This window comes from Ylistrum balloti, unplaced genomic scaffold, assembly GCF_031769215.1.
Source record: "Ylistrum balloti isolate Yb309-2 unplaced genomic scaffold, AGI_CSIRO_Ybal_v1 Utg372310, whole genome shotgun sequence".
Taxonomy (NCBI): Eukaryota; Metazoa; Mollusca; class Bivalvia; order Pectinida; family Pectinidae; genus Ylistrum; species Ylistrum balloti.
The window spans coordinates 1-22493 of record NW_026783068.1 but is presented as its reverse complement, the minus strand read 5'-3'; the positions used below and the strand labels follow the sequence as shown (position 1 = coordinate 22493).

At 39.8% G+C, this 22493-nt stretch overlaps 8 protein-coding genes across 8 annotated transcripts; 3 read left to right on the top strand and 5 right to left on the bottom strand.

Moving 5' to 3' along the window:
- The first annotated feature begins 3209 nt into the window (after positions 1 to 3209).
- LOC132564485 (adenylate cyclase 1-like) lies at positions 3210 to 3761 on the top strand. The gene has a single exon (XM_060229139.1). The coding sequence runs from the start codon at positions 3210 to 3212 to the stop codon at positions 3759 to 3761; it is 552 nt and encodes a 183-aa protein (XP_060085122.1).
- A 1309-nt stretch (positions 3762 to 5070) lies between these two features.
- LOC132564484 (methylmalonate-semialdehyde dehydrogenase [acylating]-like) lies at positions 5071 to 6519 on the bottom strand. Its single transcript, XM_060229138.1, has one exon. The coding sequence runs from the start codon at positions 6517 to 6519 to the stop codon at positions 5071 to 5073; it is 1449 nt and encodes a 482-aa protein (XP_060085121.1).
- A 30-nt stretch (positions 6520 to 6549) lies between these two features.
- LOC132564483 (uncharacterized oxidoreductase YrbE-like) lies at positions 6550 to 7563 on the bottom strand. Its single transcript, XM_060229137.1, has one exon. The coding sequence runs from the start codon at positions 7561 to 7563 to the stop codon at positions 6550 to 6552; it is 1014 nt and encodes a 337-aa protein (XP_060085120.1).
- Positions 7560 to 8372, bottom strand: LOC132564482 (5-deoxy-glucuronate isomerase-like). The gene has a single exon (XM_060229136.1). The coding sequence runs from the start codon at positions 8370 to 8372 to the stop codon at positions 7560 to 7562; it is 813 nt and encodes a 270-aa protein (XP_060085119.1).
- A 2-nt stretch (positions 8373 to 8374) lies between these two features.
- On the bottom strand, positions 8375 to 9412 carry LOC132564481 (transaldolase-like). Its single transcript, XM_060229135.1, has one exon. The coding sequence runs from the start codon at positions 9410 to 9412 to the stop codon at positions 8375 to 8377; it is 1038 nt and encodes a 345-aa protein (XP_060085118.1).
- Positions 9413 to 14651: 5239 nt separating this feature from the next.
- On the top strand, positions 14652 to 15722 carry LOC132564480 (ATP phosphoribosyltransferase regulatory subunit-like). Its single transcript, XM_060229134.1, has one exon. It carries the CDS (start codon positions 14652 to 14654, stop codon positions 15720 to 15722), a length of 1071 nt encoding a protein of 356 aa, XP_060085117.1.
- Positions 15723 to 17912: 2190 nt separating this feature from the next.
- On the bottom strand, positions 17913 to 19574 carry LOC132564479 (alanine--tRNA ligase-like). Its single transcript, XM_060229132.1, has one exon. It carries the CDS (start codon positions 19572 to 19574, stop codon positions 17913 to 17915), a length of 1662 nt encoding a protein of 553 aa, XP_060085115.1.
- A 1551-nt stretch (positions 19575 to 21125) lies between these two features.
- Positions 21126 to 22172, top strand: LOC132564478 (probable copper-transporting ATPase PacS; the record flags this gene model as incomplete). The annotated part of the gene is made up of 1 exon (XM_060229131.1): positions 21126 to 22172. A coding segment is annotated over exon 1 (1047 nt), but the record flags the coding sequence as incomplete, so codon positions are not given.
- Between the last annotated feature and the right edge of the window lie 321 nt (positions 22173 to 22493).

Genomic DNA, 22493 nt, shown 5'->3' with positions numbered 1-22493 from the left:
CTGGAATCTCATACTAAAACCTGTAATATTAAAGGATCAACTAGATCCTATAGCAATTGCGGTACACCCCAGTGATCCTCATTTTGCTTTTTTCTTAAACAGAGTACTAGAAAGCATGACTATAGAAAAAAATATTAAAATCCTTCTTGATCTTTATCCTAAGTAGCTTCCGCTACCCTGGTCAGTGAATGGAATAAACATTGGAGTAAATATGCAAAAAACACAACAATCAATACTTATCCGTATTCTTAGGAACCCCCTTACTTCTATTCTTGCTATAGGAATTGGAGCCTACATAGGATTTACAAACAAGGCACTAGGTCTTTCTCTGAGTATTTACAGCGAATCGTATCAAGTTCTTCTCAAAATGACAGTACTCCCCATACTTCTCTCTGCTATTATTACTAGCTTGGGTAAATTTGTAGGCGTGATATCTTTAAGAAGAATACGAAGCAGAATTTTTCTCTACATTCTCATCACTTCGATGCTATATGCCGTCGTGGGAATAGTAATGGGAAGCTTTTTTAAGCCTGGTGATTTATCAGAAGAAAATAGAGAAATTATTTCTGAGCAGATCAGCCTTTTAAGCGACCCTCTAGAAGTAGGGCTTTATGACAGCAATGAAAGCTCAGAGGTTACAGATATACTTGACGAGTTTATTCCTAGTAATATCTTTGAATCTCTCTCTGCTAATAGGGTTCTTGCTGTGTTGGTATTTTCTGTTGTCTTTGGGCTTTCAATGGGGACTTTATTCAATCGGAAACAGAAACAAATAGTTATTGAATTTTTTGATGAGATATATGAAATATTTTCAAATATCATTTCTCAACTCATAACCCTGCTGCCTTTTGCTCTCGTTTGTATTATTTCCTCAGAAATAGCACGTTCAGGAATTAACATTATTATTTCAAGCTCTCAGCTTATTACTGTGTTTTATATTTGTGGTTCCATACTGATTGTCGCAAATATTATATATCTTTCAATAAATCAAAGAAAAAACATTTTTGCTACATTTAGGGACATATCATACCCATCCATTATAGCGTTTACAACACGAAATAGTATTGCATCTATGGCTATAGCTATTAGAACATTAGAAAATAAATTCAATATCGAACCTGAATTTGCCAAGAGCACTATGCCGCTTATGATGATACTTGGCCGTTATGGTAATATATTTTATTTTGCTCTTGTTACGCTTTTTGCCACCCAAATCTACTACATTGATGTCAATATTAGTATTATAATATTTCTTATTGCAAGTATTATTATGGCAGGTGTCGCAACAGCGGGTGCCAGCGGTATAGTTACTCTAGGTGTTCTTGGAATTGTTTTAGATCCACTGAGTATTCCCTTTGAAACCATTCTAGTCATACTTCTTATTATAGATGTGATTATAGACCCACTGAGAACCACACTTATTGTAAATACAAATGCTGTACTTACCGCGGTGCTTCATAAAAAATATGTGCGTGATCATGTGCGTGATCAGCAGAAATATGTGCAAGGAGTTGTTAAAGTTAGAACTTGATTGATTCAGTTATTACCAATTTTAGGCACCAATTTTAGACAAAACTATTTAGACAAAACTAATAATGGAAGAGAAAAGTAAGAACAACAGAAGAAAATTGGTTTTTCCTCTTAGTAGAATATTAGTTTCTGTTCTGCTCATTGTTGTTATTTCGCTTTTTATTGTTATCTCCTTGCTATTCTATTATCAAAATAGCAGTATGGCTGATAGAGTAGCCTCTCGATTTCAGTTTCTTATATCAACGCAGGTGGTAAGCAGTTTTACACAGTATTTCCATAACGCGGAGCATAATCTTTCTTCTCTATATAGTTTGATTGAACAAGAAGTATTAGATACTACTTCTCAATCAAAACTTCATAGCACCATGAAAATTTTAATAGAATCAGATCCTTTACTAAATGCTCTCTATTTTGCAGATAGTAATGGAAATTTTCACATGGCAAAAAGAATGCCAGATGGCAGCGTGAGTAAAAGGCATGTAAGACGCAACGCGAAAACAGTAATTAGTAAATGGGAGCATGAAAATGTAGAATATGAAGTTAACTTCCCATTATACCAAGAAGACAATCTCGACACTGGATACGATCCTAGAAAACGTAATTGGTACAAGAATGCGCAAGTAGATACAATTACATGGAGCGATCCTTACATCTTCTTTACTGATAAGATTGTTGGTATTACAGGAACAAGAAAAATTATGGGGCTAAACAGAGAGTTTGTCATTGCATTGGATATTGGGCTAAACTACTTGCAGAATTTTGTTGATGATCTTTTTGTATCTACTTCGGATATTATCTTAGTAACAGATGAAAATAGAAAAATAATTACATACCAAGGCGCAACCGCAGGTGGTATAAGTAAAGTTGATTATTCTCGTCAGAATGATGTGCTTACTCTTGACACTATAGATTTAATCCCAGAATTAGAATTTATTATTAACAACAAGGAAAGTGTTGAAAAAGAAAAAGAAAAAAGGGGTGAAAGAACATTTATTGAATTACTTTCATCTATATTTTTTCGCACAGAAACTATAAATGACCTAGAAGCGCTGCAAATTAATACAAACATAAAAATAATTCCATTTTCATACGAAGCTGAACAGTATATCTATTCGTTTGCTAAATTGGACTCATTTAATGGATTGAATTGGGATTTTCATTTTCTTATTCTAGACAAATCGCTTGTTGGAAATTTTCAAAATACTTTAAGATTGGCTTTGGTTATCATGGGGCTAATTTTCTTTGTCTTTATCTTTTTCTACTCAAAATACTTGGAGGGTGTTTCGGAAAAAATTAAATCTCTCTCAGCTATGATGGAGAACATTGAAAAATTGAAGCTTGACACATATTTTGTTAACCACGATAACATTAAGATAGCCGAAATAGAGAATATGGGAAACATCTATAATCGTGTTATTAATAGTCTTTTATCGTTTAGAAAATTTCTCCCTAGGCAGATCATTCAAACCTATATAAAAGAAAACAAATAAATTCAAATCAATATGGAGCAGAAGGAGAATATTACCTTTTTCTTTACAGACATAGTATCATTCACTACATTGAGCGAAAAAAATTCGCCTGAAAACCTTGCTGCTGCGTTAAATATTTATTTTAATGAGTTCTCAAAAATTATAGTACAAAACACTGGTATCATAGATAAGTACATAGGAGATGCTATAATGGCGGTGTTTGGAATTTTTGAGTCTGATGAGACTGAACATAATACCAAAAACAGTGCTGAACTAGCATGTTATGCCGCTCTAAAAATACAGCTTTTACATACTTGGGTAAACGATCGTATTAAGAAAAAGGGCATTCCTATTGTCTTTAAGACAAGGATTGGTATTAATTCAGGTTCTGGGCTTGTAGGTATGATTGGTTCTAATGAGAGATTAAACTACACCTCTATAGGAGACGCTGTGAATCTTGCAAGTCGCCTAGAAGGATTAAATAAGCAGTTTAATACCAGTATTATTATTTCAGAATCTACTATGCAAATGCTAGGGCCTGCATTTAAGTTTCGAAAACTTGGTACAGTTTCGGTAAAAGGCAAGGAAGTCCCGTCATCTATTTACCATTTGTATGGATACTCAAAAAAGAAAGAGGAAGAAGCATTAGCTGCTGCCTCCGACGAAAAAACAACTGAGCAATCTAACGTACCTAGCGTAGTAGCTGAAAATAATAGCGTGGAAGACACAACATACGGAGCCAGTGATGTCGGGCAAGCATAACTACTAGTAAACGATCCAATGAAAACCATAGGTATTGTAGGCGGAGTGGGGCCAGAAGCTGGTGTTGACCTGCACAAAAAAATACTTCAAAATACTATAGCTCATTCTGACGCAGAGCATCTCTCTTTATTCCACATTTCCTTAAGCAGAGATATTACTGACAGAACAGCATACTTTTTTGATAAAACATTAGAAAATCCTGCCAAGAGCATATTTAATATTATTTCCATCTTGCATAAGCACGACTGTACTGTAATAGGAATTCCTTGCAATTCTGCTCATATTCCTTGCATACGAAATGAGTTAGATACATTAATCTTTAAGGCCTTTCACAACACTATCTATCTTGCTCACATGGTAGAGGAAGTGGGAAAACATCTTCTGTCTCGAGGTATAAAAAAAGTAGGCCTGCTTGCAACAAAAGGAACAGTGTATTCTCGCCTATACCAGGATGCACTTGAAAAATATTCTATACAGGTAGAGGCGCCTCTCTCGCACAAACAAATAACTGCTGTGCATAATAGCATATACCATAAAGAGTATGGTATAAAGTCAAGCACAGAAATAAAGAGTGAGGCACAAGAAATATTGGTGCAAGAGAGTAAAATCCTTTACCAAACACAAAAAGTTGAGGGGGTTATTATGGGGTGCACAGAAATACCTCTTGCCTTATCTCAAGATATGGTCGAAGTACCTCTTATTGATCCAGGTCTATTACTCGCCAGAGCTTTAGTTAGGGAGAGCTGTCCTGATAAGCTAAAACCATTATAGCTTATAGCTTAGCTCTTGCGAGAGCGGACTAGATACATGCTACTTTGAGTACATTGCTGGAAATACTGCTGTACTCTGTTATGTAAGGCTACCCAATAATCCAAAATGTTGCATACGTAATAATAATGATAATCATTCTCCCAATACTGTCTATAATAATAACCTTCAGGTGAGTCATGCGAAATAAATCATTTGCAATGCTTATAAGCAGTATGCACAGTACAGTAAGCAGAAAAGCTAGAAAGCCTAAGTAAGAAACTAAAAAGAGCAACCATGCAAAAAGGAAGGTAGTAAGAAACTGCACGAACATGGGGATAAACGATCCACCCTGCACATCCTCCATGGTTTTATTCTGTCCTGATAGCCAATGTTTTGAAACCTTAGGAAGACTATAGTACACTGCACTTGCTATATAGCTAAGCACAGTAGCAATAACTATGCCTAAGAAATTCAAAGAAAAAATATTCATGTATAACCTCTCTTTATTATTGTACAAGAAACACAGCTGATACAACTATAAAGCGAGGGCTCTCTAAGACTAGCTCATCCAGTCTTTTCTATCCTCGGGGTTCCATTTTGTTGTTATTTTTATAGTATCAGTGAAAAATTCCACATTAGACCATCCAGTAATCCCACCTTCCCCAAAACGAGAATGCTTGATTCCTCCAAACGAGAAAGGTTCGCGTGGTACAGGAATGCCTATATTTACCCCAATCATACCTGCCTGTAATCTCTTTGTTGCCTCTGCTGCTACTTTTCCGCTTTGAGTAAATATAGACGATGCATTGCCGTAGGGGGAGCGGTTTTGTAATTCGGCTGCCCTCTCCATGCTATCTGCATGTATGAGTTCTAACGTAGGACCAAATACTTCCTCTAAGGGCATTTCGTCTTCTCTTCCTCGCCAATCTATAATGCTAGCCCCAATATAGTACCCCGACCCTGGCCCTTGGATAGGGGTAGTGCGACCATCGAGAAGTATCTTTGCTCCTCTTTCTTGTGCCTTATCCAAATATTGTGAGATTTTCTCTACTGCTTGCTTGCTTATAAGAGGGGGGAGGGTTATACCAGGTACAAGAGTCTTTGCTTGGGACAGAACTGCATCAACAATCCCTGTAATTTCTCCTAAGCTGAGTAGAACTGATGCAGCCATACAACGCTGCCCTGCCATTCCACAAAAAGCAGAAATTATATCATCTGCAACCTTGGGATGCGCATCCTCTGCAACAATAAGATAATTCTTAGCTCCACCAAAGCAACGTGCTCGCTTTAAGTTAGCACTTGCTCGTGTGTATACAAGTTTTGCTATTGGAGTGGACCCCACAAAGCTAAGCCCTGCAATGGAGGGGTTATCACATATCTCTTCTACAACATCTTTTGATCCTAACACTACATGTAAAAGTCCATCAGGAAGACCCGCCTGCTTCCAAAGCTCTGCAGAGCGTATGGCGGAAATAGGAGTATGCTCCGAAGGTTTGAGGAGTACTGCATTGCCCACCGCTAATGCATTTGGCACGGTCCAATGGGGCACCATGATGGGAAAATTAAAGGGGGTAATAGATGCCACTACCCCAATAGGCACACGTCTGTACTTACATTCGATACCTTTGCTTACCTCTTGAACGCTACCCGAAATAAGCTGAGGCATAGAGCATGCAAAGTCAGTAAGCTCTATTGCCTTGTCTACACCTGCAAGTGCTTCGGGCATTGCTTTGCCGTTTTCTTTATGGCATATTTCAGCTAGCTCATCTCTATGCTTTTTGAGTAGCCCTCGATAATTATAATGCACCTCCACCCTCGCTTTTGTAGTGAGATTTGCCCAGCTACTTTGAGCCTGCGCTGCATCCTGCGCTGCCTTCCGTACATCTTCTTTACTTGAATCAGCACCTTGGGCAAGAATACTCCCATCTAGAGGGGAATAAATATCACGCTTTGCTCCACTCGCCTCTACAATGTTTCCATGTATGTAATTTCCTAACTTATATTGCATTTTTTCCTCTTCTTCTTAGCTTATCGTATGTTATTGTATTTCACTCATTGATACTGGTCTCCCTTCTTTTAAGGAGAGTTTTGCAGCATATGCAAGCCTTACTGATTCTAAGCCGTCTTCAATTCCGCATGGAGCTGGTTTTTTCTTTACTATGGCATCAAAGAAATGTTTTTGCTCTAATATATATGCTTCCTTATATCGCTCTAAAAAGAAAGGGAGGGGCTTCTCTGTTAGCACGCCACTATTACTGCTTATTTCTAAGCGAGACTCAGTATCGTTCCCTATGCATAACGACCCCTTATCGCCTAGTGCTTCTAGGCGTTGGTCGTATCCATAACTTGCCTGCCTGCAGTTTTCGATTACGCCTATTGTACCATTTTTGCATTGAAAGCTTACTATTGCGGTATCGACATCACCTAGTTTTCCTATTTCCTTATCTACAAGCACTGCAGCGATGGCGTGGAGCCCTTCTACTTCAGATCCTGTTTGAAATCGAGCCATATCAAAATCGTGAATCATCATATCCATAAATAAACCACCTGATTCTTTTATATACGAAAGGGTGGGGGGTGCGGGATCTCGAGAGGTAATTCTTAGCATGCGGAGTGTGCCTATTTTGTTTGAATGTATTGCTTTCCTTGCCGCAATAAAGTTATGATCAAAACGTCTGTTGAACCCCACTTGATATACTATAGGGCTTTTTTTCAGTGCCTTTCTTACTTCTTTTATTTTATCGAGCTCCATATCAACTGGTTTTTCACAAAATATATGTTTTTTTGCCCTTATACCTTGCAACGAAAATTCACTATGGGTTTCGGTGCTCGAACATATAAATATTGCTTGTATTTCTTCATCATCAAATATATCCTTTGGGTTTCGTGTGATGTTCTTAATACCATATTGCGAAAGCTTTTTCGCCATGCTATCGTTCATATAAGTGTCGGCTACTGCTTTAATTTCTACTCTTGCGGTTCTATGCATGGCTTGCACATGCACTTGACCAATGCGACCGGCTCCTAAGACGCCCACAATAATCTTTTTCATTCCTTGCTCCTCGTATCTTTCCAAATCTTTACTTTTGGATCCAAAAGCCATGCATGCTCATCAACAAACTGCCTACTGTTGGGTCCAAATTTTTCGCCTTCTGTATGAGCTATCATCCAAATATAGTACATAGGGTAGCCCGGTGCTGCTACTTGGGGGTGAACAAGCCAGGGGTCTATGATCATAGTTGATTCATGTGCTATTGCATATACATTCTCGCCTACTTGCCCAAATCCAAATCCCTGGCTTGGTGCGTCGGGGAATCTGTAATGATATATCTCGGGTTGTGGGTGCTTGTGTGGAGGATAACTTGACCACTTACCAGGAAAATTGATAACTTCGCCCAGTACCATTTCTGAAAACGTTGCATTCTTAGCATCAAATACAGTTCGTACTATTCTTGTTGAGCTATCCTGCATGGTTCCTTCACCAAATCTTTGCTGACGTATATGCTCGGGGGCGTAATACACCGCCTCAAAGTCTGTATTATTTATTGCTTTTTGCACACAGAGTTCTGAATCTTCGTGGGCTACGAGTGTTACCTCTGCTCCTTTAGGAACCTGCAACACATGGGGAAGCTCGTCTAGGAGCGAATTGCGCATAGCAATATTCTTCTTGTTTGCATACTTGAATGCGATAGAACCATCCATAAGAAGAAAGGCCCGTTCTTTTGCTTCTTTTGAATGGAACACCGCCCCACGTGAGAGTTTGAGTATACCGAAATCCATGTGCATCTGTGAGTGTACGCCATCTAATTCTGTAATGGCGTTGTAGCCTTCCTGAAATGTAGTCTTGTTATAGATAAGCATGGTTAGACCTCTATCATATACCCTCGAATAAAGCGGACAAGCTCATCGTATCCTTGAGCAAACTGCAGTAACGTGCGCTTAGTGGCTCCATAACTATTGAATTGTCGTTCAGTGAGCCCTTTAGGTTCATACGCTTTTTTGAAATCTGGCACTTTTTGTGTGAGTTGCTTGACAATACCACTATCGACGGGGGTGCTCATTCTATTTTGCACTGCAATTGTGCTGTTATTAAATTTTACCTGCCAGGCATACGGAATGGTTTCAATAACATCTCCTCCTATAAACTCAGACCAGTGATAATGGTTTCTATACGCTGCTGCAAGTAATTTACTTCTGTAGCCTTTCTCTTTGTATATTTCATAGGCTCTTTTAAACACCGCAACACCTGCCCACTCTAAGCATTCTGGGTCAAGGATAATGCCTTCCTGTGATGTATATGCCTTTAGCCAATCGTCTAATCTCCCTACCATAATGGTGCATACTGGTTGTATGGCCGCGTTGCTTTTACCTTCCTTCTCCCTTCTGTCTAAAGCTCTTTCTACAGCCTCTGCAATAGCAAGGGACTGGGGAACAGTAAAACTTACTGTTGCATTTATGTTTACCCCTTGGTACGTTAGCTCTTCTGCTGCGCAAATCCCTGCCTCTGTTGCAGGGATTTTAACCTGCATATTTTTTGCTAAGCTGTGAAAGTGCAGCCCTTGCTGTACTAGTTTTTCTGTGTTTTTATAGTATTTAGTGTTCGTTTGAATGGATATGCGACCTGTTCCCTTCTTTGGATCAAACTTCTTTTCAAGTAGCTTTGCCCCCTGAATTGCTGCGTACTCAATAAGTAGCCACGCTATGTCATCTTCTCCTGCATTGGGGTAATCCTTGAGTGCTTTTTTTAATGTTGCTTGATACGTGGAAAACTCTTTTGAGAGTACTGTGTTTACTATTACAGGGTTGGTGGTAGCCCCTGTTGCCCCTCTTGCTATTGCGTACCTCAGTTCTACGAGAGAGCAGGAATCGTTCCAGTACTGTGTATTAGTACGTAGTACCATCTCTTGTAGGGGGGTAGTGGTTTTATTCGTAGTTTGTTTTGTATTAGATTGTTTTTTCATCATACATAAGCTCCCGTGACAGTGATTATACATAAAGCACATTGCATAAACATGTATGCCAGGATTGTACGTCTACACCTTGCTGAGAATAATAATGCAATGTGATTACATGTTACTCTACTTATAGTATAGCATAAGAGCATTGGTGTATTTCAATACACCTCATACCTGTAACGCTGCTATAATTCATGTTTCAAGTGTTCTATAATCATTTCTTTTGTTTCTGATATCTCTAATAACGATTTTATAAATAGGTGGATGTTTTCTTTTTGGTGGTATGTTCTTACATCGGTTATCTCATCGAAATCTATGTGGAACAAGTTACACAACTCCCTCCCTGTATACGCTTCATCAATTTCTATCATATTCTTAAATCCCACAACTACCTGCTCTTTACTTGTAGCGTTAAAGGAACACATGACTGGCTTTACTATAAACTGTATTTTCTGAGAGATAAATGCAAGATAATCACGTAAATGCTTGATTTCTCCTGCAGATTTTTTTGTATCAAACTGATCTCCATCCTTTACTTCTATTACATAGCAATTGTGAATATTGTTTTTTGTTTTCTCAAAAGCCACAAAATCAGGTTCAAAAGACTTTTGAGCTATTAATGATTTTTTGATTTGTGTTTTTGTTGCTACGTACACACCAGTGGGATATTTTTCTGCTTGTAAATACGCATCTATATCTTCTATTTTACAGCATTTCTCCCAAATAAGACTCTCTAATTCGTTCCCCGCTGATATTACAGTGGCTTGCAATCTGCTTATTAAGTTGCCTAATTCTTTATTTCCTAGTATTCTAGTATACCCACTAGGAGACTGGTTGGGTCTTCTTCCCTTTTGCGTTTCTTGAGAGAACACTCATGCCCCATGATATCACACCCTAAGAAATTTCTATTAGATTTTTTACATGCTTCGAACACAGAAAAACTTCCACTTGCAGGGTCTATAACTATGTCATCTTCGTTGCTTACTGCCTCGATAAGCGCTTTTTGAAGCTCAATAGGTTTGTTGTGTGCATGATTTCTCTCTATTTTTTCCTCCCATACATCCTTAATCTTATGATTGGTCCACACACCCTTCGCTCTCTTTGGTGTTTTTTGTATATATACAAGTATTCACCTGTACGTCTTGTTCTATATCCCATACCCATTTTTAATTTATTCCATGTAATTAAATCAACTATTTCTAAACTAGTACCATTCAACTACTTACTAACACCATTGCATACAATTAATTTATCTACCCGCAAAAAGAAATGCCCCATGGGGTGTAATACTCTGTCTATTTGATTGATGAATTCACCTATGACATTATCGGTCATTTGAGGCAATTCCGCTCTTGCTCTTTGTCTTCTTCCTTCGTTTCCATATTTTTGCTTATCTAGTATCCCCCTACATTGTGAGTCAACAAACACAATAGAAAAGCATTGGATTCTAGTTTACGCAATAATTCCAAACCATCCATTCTCATTGTGGTATTTAATTGTATCCCTTTAGGTAGTTTTATGGTTGCTTGTTTGTATTTCTTTTGTCTGAATATACAATATTTGGGTTATGTTGTGTGTTATTTCTTCGCTGTACCATGATATTCCACGTCTACTGGCTTTATCAGTGCATTACTTTCGTTCATCTTGTGCACTTGTAGTGCCCTTTTCATTTGCACCTTTCAAGTATGCTCTATAAATCAGTAATGTCTTAAGCAATCATGCTTAAGTACTCCAAAATATATAATCTTATTCAAGAGAACGTATGTATTCTCTATTTCTTACAGCACTTTGGAATGGATCTGATGTTACGTCATCCAATATATCCTGCTCGACAATAATCCAACCTTCATAGTTCATTTTTCGTATCTCTTGCATAATAGATGGAAAATCTACCGTTCCCTTTCCTAGCTCTGGAAAAATTCCATCTCTATAATAGCGAAAAACATCCCACTCTTCTTTGTTTCCACGTATGCGGAGGGCCTCATCGCAATCCTTAAAATGTATGTGTTTTATGCGAGAGCTGTATTTTTTTATTCCCTCTGAAGAATTTGCTCCTGTTTGTGCGTAATGTCCCGTGTCAAAGCAAAGACCTAGTACTTTTGTTCCATGTAATAAATCTTCGATCTCTTCGTCTGTTTCTATCCATGTTCCAGTGTGGTGATGAAACACAACCTCTACCCCTGTCTCTGATAGTACAGTATCAGCTAAGATATCTGCATTTTGCATAAAAGACCGCCACTGGTCAGGATGCTTGTTTCTCAAATAATGCTTACTCTCTATCCTTCCAGCATATGCTACCCGTTCCTTATCTGCAAAGGGATCGTTACCAAGTATTATATAATGCCTTTCTTTAGGAAAGGCTGTGCTTAACAAGTTGGCTACGCGCAAGCACTGCTTTTTATCATCTTCAATGCTATTTGAATCTTGTAGGCGTACGCTTACCCACGAAGCCATAATAACAAGCTGATAGCGACTAGCAAATTCTTGAAGCGCATGAGCCTCGGTGGGTAAAAACCCCCAATCTCCTAACTCACTTCCAGCATAGCCACTACTACTTATTTGTTCCAAGACCTGACTTGCTGTAAATCTATTCTGTGTTATTGTTTCTATTATACCCCACGAGCAGGGAGCGTTGCCAATATGAATCAATGTATTACTCCTTTATATTTATATTCGACTAGTGTGATAGCTAGCCGTTTTATTAAAATGCGGTAGAAAGGACTTGAACCTTCACGACCTACGGTCACTAGCCCCTCAAGCTAGCGTGTCTACCTATTCCACCACTACCGCATATAAGCTATTATATAACTGCCCGCATACATAATGTAGCAAAGCTGGTGTATATTTATATTACAGCATACAATTTGCTATAATCATTATAATGCAATTTAGCCATATTTATGTTGAAACAGCTGTGCTTGAACACCCAGTAAGCCGCAATGTGCTTGCTCGATTCCCCCATGCAAACGTTATCCCTATACAGAATTACAAACAGATGTTTAATAGAAAGAAACAAAATTTCACCCTGCAAAGAAAAAATAGAATGCTACTACTAGCAAGGCAGAAACAACGTTTTAGCTTTTTAGGCACTGAAAGAGTGCAGAGCTTTGGTGATGCGCATGTATACTCCTGCTCTATGATACGAAACTGCCCCTATCACTGTGAGTATTGTTTTCTCTCAGGCATGCACGAATCTGCGCATATTGTACTATATGTTAATATTGAGGATTTCAAGAAAGAAATAGAAATGCTATCTCAAAACCACTTCGTCCAAGACCCAAGTGCACGCATATATCTTATTGCTTCCTATCTTAGTGATCTTCCAGCAACAAATTCAATATACCCTCTCTGCTCAACATGGAGGGATATAGCAGACGCTCTTCCTAATGTGGATTTAGAAATACGAAGTAAAAGCGACGCGTATAGCGTACTGCGTTCCATATCGCTCTCTCGTAACGTGGTGTTGGTGTGGTCTCTTTCTCCCCCAAGCGTTATAAGCAGATACGAACACGGAACCGCATCTTTTCACACAAGAATACTGCAGATACAGAGGGCTATAGAAGATGGATGGAGAGTGAGGGTTTGCTTTGATCCCATACTCTACTATTCTGGATGGGAAAAAGAGTATAAGGAAGCTCTTATTACCCTGCTTAAGCACTGCCCTGCCGATAAAATAGAGGCGCTTAGCTATGGTGTTTTTCGCATGGGGCAGGACCATCTACAACGGATGCGAAAAGTTCGTCCGGCACTTCCTTTGCTCTATAAAAATGTGGTTATTGAAAACGGCTTAGGAACATACAACAGCACAAAACTTGCTGCCCTTCGGCAGGGTTTTATTGATTTTGCATCCTACTATTTTCCTTCTGAAAAAATATTTTTTGTACATGGCTAAACCCCTCGCTTTCGGTGGCACGTAGTATGCGATTATACAAAGCTGGGTGCTGCTCTTGCCTGGGCCAGCAGAGATAGAGTAAGTGCAGTGCAAGTCTGTCGGCGTTTGCAAAACTTTCGTATAAAAATCGTGCCATCTCCTCCCAAGTATGAAAGACCTCGAATAAAGTCCACTGTTCTTTTTTGATATGCGACATAATACCCTTCTGCTTTTCCTGTGTTATTGGTGCAAGAAGTAACCCTATGCGAGCGTGGTTTCTTATATGCTGAGGGAGTAAAGATAGAGAGAGTGCTTGAAGTGTGTTACAAAGCTCGGCTGTGTTTTCTATACCTGCTACACAGGTAAGTGGTGCTTTCTCTGTCTTTAGAAGAGTGCTGTTACGAGGTATGTGTACATGTATAGATGTAGCATCCCTTACGGTAAGGGCAAGCAAGGTCGTGCTGGGGGCGTAGTGCTTGTACGTAGCGCCAGGAACTTTGCGAGCTACATGAACCTGCTCGTTGGTAGTAACACTAAGCAACGCTGTAGGAACTGCCTTCTGTATATCCTCTGCTTGTATAGCGCCTGGGCGAACAAGGCGTGCTATGGGTTGGGGGTATTGTTGGCTTACATAAGTACAATCAACTATGCTCGATTCTAAACCGTACTGACACTGCCCCCCATCCACAATTGCCACAACCTTTCCTGCCATTGCCTCCCATGCCATAAGCGGGTTGGTAGGGCTGGGTTTTCCGGATTTGTTTGCGCTAGGTGCAGCAAGGGCAGTTCCTAGTTCTCTTAAAACATTTCTAAAAATAGGGTGGCTTGGGATACGCAGTGCTATGGTACAAGTCCCTGCCCTTGCTATGCTACTACTTCTGTTGTTGGCATAACAAATAACAGTAATAGGACCAGGGGAGTGGGCGTGTAAAATGCCTAATGCTAACTCTGCGCTTTTTCTATGCAGTTCTGTTTCCTTGCTCATGTACTGCTCTGCTTGTTCTAAATCTACACAATGCACAATAAGCGGGTTGTCGGTTGGTCGTTCTTTTAGTTCAAATACTTGCAAACAAGCGATGTCAGAATGTACATGTGCGGCAAGTCCGTATACCGTTTCTGTGGGAAGCACTACAGTTTGCTCCATGCTAAGATACTGCACTGCCTTTTTGTATTCATGTGCCTCTAGTAATTCGGTTTTCATACCGTATTTTTGTTTTCCTTATAGCCAGTATAGTATACCTTTGCAAGAAACAAAGAGCATGTACAAGCGCATATGCTGCCTTGCTTTTATCATGCTACAATAAGTAATATAGAATGAATAAGCAAAACATCGATTCGAAAAATTACTTTGGCTCACTTCGAAGATACAGTGAGCACTTGCAGGCAATAGAGTCCACGTTTAAGCGCTGGGGTTACCATCCAACATTACTCCCCCTTATTGACATAGAAGCACCATACTCTCAATTCTTAAAAAATAGCAAGGACCAGTTATTTAGGGCCCTCAATGCAGAGAGGGACCTTGTTGTGCTTCGCTCTGATAGTACATTGTTCCTCTCAAGAATTCTGGGTTCTCACCTTAGCGAACACCAAGTCCCACTACGCCTCTACTATTCTAATGCGGTTATGCACTCTGTAAATCAGCATGATGTTGTGCAATGGCAAAGTGGAGTTGAGCTCATTGGGGAAAAATCTCAACTTGCAGAAATCGAGCTTATTGCTTTGCTGCACAATACCATTTCTAATATGATACCTACATTCCATCTTCATATTGGTTCCATTGCTCTTACACATGAATTGCTCAAGACTAGCAACGTGAACAATGAAAGCGAAAACTATCCTCTCCTTATCCAATACATCAAACAACAAAAACACAAGGAGCTTCAGCAATATGTGCATAACAATGTGTTAGAGCTTATATTTGATATTGTAGATGCTAAAGAATTTAGCCAGAAACGGAAAAAGCTTGAGAATATAATGGGTAACAGCAACACTGCACTTGAAAACTATTGTAGTTATTTTGAGCCCTTGCTGGAGATGGACAAAGAAAATCGTATTCGTTGTGATCTCTCTGAATTAGGAAGCCATAGTTATTATAGCGATACCATCTACACTGTCTATACCTCAAAGCACCCCGTCCCCCTCGCACATGGTGGGCGTTATGATACATTTCTTAAGTATTTTGGATTTGATACAGCAGCTATAGGGTTTACATTATTTCCTCACCTTATCATTGAAGACTTGGTAAACTGGAGCCCAGTGCAAGCGCATAGAGCTAGCCCTTTTTCAGAGCTTTATGCAGGGTCCTTTCCAAGCAAAGAAAAGATTCTCAAAACCCTTGCTAAATTGCAAGATACAGACGCTGCACAGCGGAGACATGAAACATAGAACTGTAACCCTTGCAAAGCATATGCAGCGATGGCTTATAGGAATACTCCTTGTACTGTTACTGGGCGGCACAGCGCTCTATTTTGCTCGCAATATAATTACCCTCCGTTATCTAGAACACAAAATAAGAAACGCATTTGGTATTAATTTGAAAATAGAGGGTCTTGATTTTGATTTATTTCGCTCGCGTATAGACATTGCAAGGTTTTTTATCGCTCACGAGGAAAACACATACCTGATTGTATGCAAGGGTGCATCACTATCACTTTCCCTCTCGTCTCTGTTTTTTAATAACACCATAGATATACACAATGTACTTATCAAGGATATACGACTAGACACACCAAAGCAGAAATCGCATTCTACACACTTAGATCATTCATCATCTGCGTTGCCTAGAATAAGCGATTACATTTCCCTTATTCCTCTTCAGGAGTACTTTGAAAACCATGTACAGTACTTGTCCAGTGCCGTATGGCTCTCTTCCGTACAGCAAGAAAGCAAAAGTATAGAGAAAGAGTTACATAGAAGCACCGCCGCTGTAAATACAATACATACCTCTCTATTATCTGACAAGCAACACAATGCATTAGAGCGTGCTTCGCTTGCCACTATACAGCAATACATGGAAAAGACTACTGCTGATTATAAAAAAGTAGAGGCAGAAATTATAGCCATTAAAGAAGTGAGCGCTCTACTTGATAAGCTTATTGCAAAAATTCATAGAGACTCTAGGCGCATAGAGCAATTACTGCGTAGCGACAGTGTATTCTTGCATGACAAAATAAGCACAGCCACAGAAATTGGGAAGGTAATAAGCAGGGTATTGATAGCCGAACAACTGAAACAATACGGCGTACGTTATAGGAGGATGCTAGAGAACACGCTTCGCTTCTTTGCCCCACACTTGCAATCGAATAGCACAAAGAATACAAAACCCCTACTACCACTTTTTTTACTTCCTTCGGTGTTTGATGATACAATTACTAGCCAGCTAAACACGGACTTTGATACTATCCATATAGCTCCCCCTGAGGAAAATACATCGATATCTCCCCTTGATATTAAAAATATTCCAGACATAAAAATAGATACAGTAGAATTAGACAAGATATCTACAGAGCTTAAGAAAACGGGAGAACCCATACACATACAAGCGCCAACAGCGCCTCGCAAAGTGGAGTTAGAGCAAGCAAGCGATCAGCTAGCAGATACAAGCACAGCTACGCTTGAAGACACAGCAATAAGCACAGATAACACAGATAGCAACGAAAATAATACGCTTACTACAGAAGCAGTTGTGCATGCTTCTGCGCTGCGCATACGGAAGTTTTCTCTTGGCATGGCACTAAACGAAACCCAGCGCATCACTGTGAGTGGAGAAACTGCAATTAATGCTGATTCTACAACTATGAATGCATTGCACTTTCGTGTGAAAGAAGTGGGAACATCACTGCTTGCGCGGGGTATTGGGGTGCTTTCATTCCACAACGCACACCCCTTACTGGAAAGCAAGTTGATACTTGAACGTATACAAACAAATTTCCATAAGGGGATGGGCCTGCTTCCCATCGACAGTATGAATGCAATGCTAGATGCAGATATACGTCTTAATATGCAGAACGCTTACAGAGGTAATGCAGATGCTCGTATACGCATAGAAGGAATAAGAGTAAATGGAAGCGCTGCCCCTTACCAGACGCGCACTGAGAACAGCATAGAAGCCCTTCGCTCCATTGAACTTACAACTAACGTTCGTTTTGAAAAAGGTGAGTTACATATAAAACAACTTACTGTTTCCCAAGAAGAAAAGCTGGGTACCCTACTCTTACCATTGGTAGAAGAAAACATATCAGAGTTACAAGCTTTGCTGTACGCAAGTATCGAAGAGTTTATACATGAGAAAATAAAAAGTGAGGAGCAGCGTAGTATGTACATGCTTAGCGCACTACAGGATGCAATAGAAATACAGCAAACTACTATAGCGCGTGTATACCGTGCAGTGCGTGCTGAACGAGATCTACTAGGAGTCGCCATTCAATCTCGTATGTCGGAAAGTATAAAACAAAAAACAAAAGAACTGCAAAGAGGTATAGAAAAAAGTATTGATGCACTTGAACGAGCTTTGGGTTTTTCTGCTGTGCAATAGTGAGGGTTGATTTTAACCAGCTACAACTGATGCTCAAACACTCACTCTAATGTTGCTTTTATTCTTCGCACTCCCATAGACGAGGACTGCTCTTTTACTATCTTAAAAAAACCTAGTTTTTTGGTATTTTCAACATGTGGACCACCACAGACTTCCTTAGAGAAATCTCCTATGGAGTACACAGTAACTTTTTCATCATATGTATCCGTAAAGAAAGCGAGGGCCCCTTCTTTTTTTGCGGCTTCCAAGGATTTTGTTTCAACGCGTATGGGGAGAGAGGCTTGGATGGCGTCATTTACCATAGCCTCAACCCTCGATATCTCCTCCTCAGTCATTTTATTAGGATGAGAAAAATCAAAGCGTAGCCGTTCTTTTGTAATGTTGCTACCTTTTTGCGAAACATGTAAACCTAAAACTATACGAAGCGCCTGATGCAGAAGGTGGGTAGCTGTGTGCAAACGTACCACTACCTCTGAAGCATCTTGTAAGCCACCCTTAAACGTTTGTTTTACGTCAGTTTTTGACTTTGCTTGATGTTCGTTATAGGCTTGCGCAAAACCTTCCTCGTCTATTTCTAAGTTGTGCTCATGTGCTAGTTCGCTACTTATTTCTTTAGGAAAACCATACGTGTCATAGAGATGAAATAAATCCTTACCTTCTATTCTTTTTTTACCTTTTAACTGCATATCAGCAAAGAGTTTTTTAAGTTCCCTTTCCCCCTTATCCAAGGTTTGAAAGAATCTTTTTTCTTCTTTTTGTAACTCAGAGAAAATAGTACTTTTTTCTTGCTCAAGGCGCGGATGCTCCACTGCATAGATCTTTACTACCAGCTCTGCAAGCTCTGAAAGAAAAAGCGATTCTATGCCCAGCTGTCTTCCAAAACGCATAGCTCTGCGAATAAGACGTCTGAGTATGTATCCCTGTCCGATATTAGAAGGAAGTATAGCACGCTGGTCTCCAAGGATAAACACAGCTGCTCGTATATGGTCTGCTATAATACGCATAGCTCGGGTTTTCCGCTCGTCGACATCAAAGCGCTCTGAACTTAATGTCTCTATATGTTGGATGATAGGAATAAAAAGCTCTGTATGATACACAGACTGCTTTTTTTGCAATATAGCTGCGCTGCGTTCCAGTCCCATGCCTGTGTCTACACATCTTCGCTGTAAAGGAAGAAAACCTCCTGCTGCTGTCTTGTTATATTGCATGAATACATTATTCCATACTTCAACATATCTTCCATCGTCTGTGCCAGGCGTACTATGAGAATCCTTGTTGTTCTTTGTGTCAATAAATATCTCGCTGTCCGGACCGCAGGGACCGGTTTGTCCAGCTGGGCCCCACCAGTTATGTTCTTCGCCGAGAAAAAATATTTTGCTACGGGGAATACCTACAGCTTCCCACATACGTGCTGATTCTTCATCTGCTGCTACATGAGCGTTACCAGCAAACACTGTAACTGCTATATCCTCCACTGCTACACCTAAATACTGAGAGCTCGTAAGGAACTCAAAACTCATTTCTATTGCTTCCTGCTTAAAATAATCTCCAAGCGACCAATTTCCTAGCATTTCAAAAAAAGTAAGGTGAGATGCATCACCTACATCCTCTATGTCCTTTGTTCGAATACAACGTTGACAGTTTACTAAACGCCTACCTTCAGGGTGCTCCTGTCCAAGTAAATAAGGAACAAGGGGATGCATACCCGCTGTAGTAAATAGTACTGTGGGATCGTTTTCAGGGATTAATGACGAGTCTCTGATCCTTGCATGCGATTTCTGTATAAAATAATCATAAAATATGTGTTTTAGATCAAATGCATTCATATTACTATTATAAAGAATAGAGGGTTTATTACTGCATTACGGTACAATGGGGGTACTGTATTGTAGGTTTCCTGCATGTAGAAAAAACTCCTTTTGGAGATAATTCTCAAGGTGGCGTGCAGCTCTCTTTGCCCCATCGATAAACCGCTGTTGTGCTGCGGGTGCTATGCGGTATCTGCTTTCTGGTATGATACGAGCAGGGATGTACCAATCCAAGCTTTTCAGAGGGCGTTGGAGAAGATATGCAAAGAACTCATTCATCACAAGATAATCATACTGCTCGTCGTATCCATTGTACGCAAGAAATGAGCGCCATACCCTTCTGTCTTGCTCGCTTATACTATTCCACTGCTTCTGCACCTCTGCTTGCAATGTTGTATCAAAAAAGTACAGCACATGAAGCAACTCATGGGTGAGTAAGGCGTGGATAAGTTCTTGGCTGTAGCTAAGTGCCACGCTTACCACAAAACCCTCTGCAGCTTGTATAGGTAATTGTGCAATAAATGTTGTATCATGCTTTTGTTCTACAAAGTCTTTTCTATCTAGTTCGGAAATCTGCAGTACAGCTTCTTCAATAAGTATGCGTTTTAGTATAAGCTCTTCCTCATTAAAAGGAAAAATACCCGTAACCTTGTCAAGCACCGGGAATACCTCTGTTCTCCCTTTTTCAAATATTCGCATAATATCTTCTGCATCATAATCGTGTGCGCCCCACCCCTCCCTATTCGCTGTTTCATTATTATATGTAATTTTATTACGTGTTCCTCTTTTTTCCACAAAGAAGGCAAGTCGCTTGAGATAACGTGCTTGAACCGCTTTATTCTTGAAAAAGAAAACCAGCACCTTAGGAAACGGCTGCCATCTAAAGAGCATGAAATCTTTCTCTGATTCTAAAGGGTTGCCCCAATGCGTCATAGCATGAAAAGAAGCTGGGAGGGCAGATTTTTTTTGTTTTTCCACACTAAACGACAGATCCAAATATCGCAACGAAAGAAAGGATCCCTGCTTTCTGCTTCCCGCAACAACAATGCGAGAATGGAGTTCTATGTCAATAAAGGGAATCTCTATGTGCTGCGGGTACCAGTACAATGTGTGTTTCCCTGTACGTATAATCGCCGAGTGTACTTGCTTCAATCCACCCGCTGTAGTAAAATGTATCTCGATATAAGAACCTGTTAGTATGGTCAATTCCTCTGCCAACGAATAGCGGAGTAGTAACACTTCGTCTTTAGCTAGAGATTCCTGAAGTTCTGTTCTTAATGTGGTAGAGGCGTATACTGTTGGGGTAATAGAGCAAAGCATGCAAAAGTATCCCAGGACACAGAATGCTATTTTAGTAGATGCTGTATTACAATACACTTTTTTTATTATAATATAGATACAGTATAAATAAAATTGAACCAGCATGCTAATAAAGGAGCATAGAACATGCAATACAAAATTACAATACAGGGAATGCACTGTGCTGGGTGTGCTGTCTCAGTGGAAAAATCACTTGGTAACATAGAGAGTAGTAGCGAAGCACATGTAAACTTACTAAACGGAACAGCAGTACTTCATAGCACAGAAAGTATTGCGTTGCAATCCATAAAAGATGCAGTAAAAGCAGTGGGATACAGCGCAACAAACATCGAAACAATAAGCGGTGCCACCACAGAAACTCCTAATTCGCAAGAAATCGCATCAGTACAACACACTCCATCTTCTCACACAAAAGCACACACGCGCCTTATATTACGCTTGGTTTTTGCATGGGCTGGTTTTATAGCACTTATGCTGCTTATGTTCACACATCAACAGCTCGCCCTCCCTCCATTTACAGCTGAACTACTTACGCTTCTTATATCACTCACTCTGAGTATAGGTATTGGGAAAGAAATCTTTCTGTCTGCATGGAATAGCTTAAAGAAAGGGTATAGTAATATGGACACTCTTACCAGTCTAGGAGTAAGTATGGCGCTTCTTACTGGTGTTCTCTCTTTACTTAGATACAACTACCCAAGCATTACTATACAAAACTTTTCTGCATTAGCAGGGATGATACTTACACTTGCAATTACAGGGCAATCGATAGAAAACTTGTTGAAAAAAAAATCTATTGGTGCACAGCAAGCTTTACTAAAACTTATACCTCAGTTTTGTACTGTAATAACAGAAAGCGGTGAAGAACGTGAGGTGGAAACGAAGAATGTTCGATTAGGCGATATGGTACTTGTAAAACCCGCTTCGCACATACCCTGCGATGGGGTAATTGTCCAAGGGGCTAGCACGGTAGACGAATCGCTGCTTACAGGAGAAAACCTCCCAATAGACAAAGGTGTGGGTGACAAACTTATTGGGGGGACATTAAATTTTCAAGGGCAGGTTGTTCTTAAGCTTATCCATAGACCCAGCGAGGGTATTCTTCAAGAAATTATACAGGCTGTAGAACGAGCACAAAACACTAAACCGAAAATACAAATTATGGTGGATAAGGTAAGCTCTGTATTTATTCCAATTATCTTTTGTCTTGCACTATGTAGTTTTCTTACATGGTTGTTAATTCCCAGCATACCTCTTTCTATTATCACGGCATTTTTCCGTAATACATGGGATTATGGAGGGAGTTTTAGCCTAGGCCTCCCCTTCCCTCTTCACGATATATACATGCAGCAGGCGTCGCAAGTAGAGCTTTCCAAGCTTATGGATCTAATTGCTACTTCCCGTCTATCGCTTGCGTTATACGCATCAATAACAGTGCTTGTCATAGCCTGCCCCTGCGCCTTAGGACTAGCAACACCTGCAGCCATTTCTGTG

Coding starts and splice junctions, on each gene's coding strand:
- LOC132564481 (XM_060229135.1), bottom strand. CDS start 9,412: ATGGTACTACGTACTAATACACAGTACTGGAACGATTCCTGCTCTCTC.
- LOC132564485 (XM_060229139.1), top strand. CDS start 3,210: ATGGCGGTGTTTGGAATTTTTGAGTCTGATGAGACTGAACATAATACC.
- LOC132564480 (XM_060229134.1), top strand. CDS start 14,652: ATGAATAAGCAAAACATCGATTCGAAAAATTACTTTGGCTCACTTCGA.
- LOC132564479 (XM_060229132.1), bottom strand. CDS start 19,574: ATGCATCCCCTTGTTCCTTATTTACTTGGACAGGAGCACCCTGAAGGT.
- LOC132564484 (XM_060229138.1), bottom strand. CDS start 6,519: ATGCAATATAAGTTAGGAAATTACATACATGGAAACATTGTAGAGGCG.
- LOC132564483 (XM_060229137.1), bottom strand. CDS start 7,563: ATGAAAAAGATTATTGTGGGCGTCTTAGGAGCCGGTCGCATTGGTCAA.
- LOC132564482 (XM_060229136.1), bottom strand. CDS start 8,372: ATGCTTATCTATAACAAGACTACATTTCAGGAAGGCTACAACGCCATT.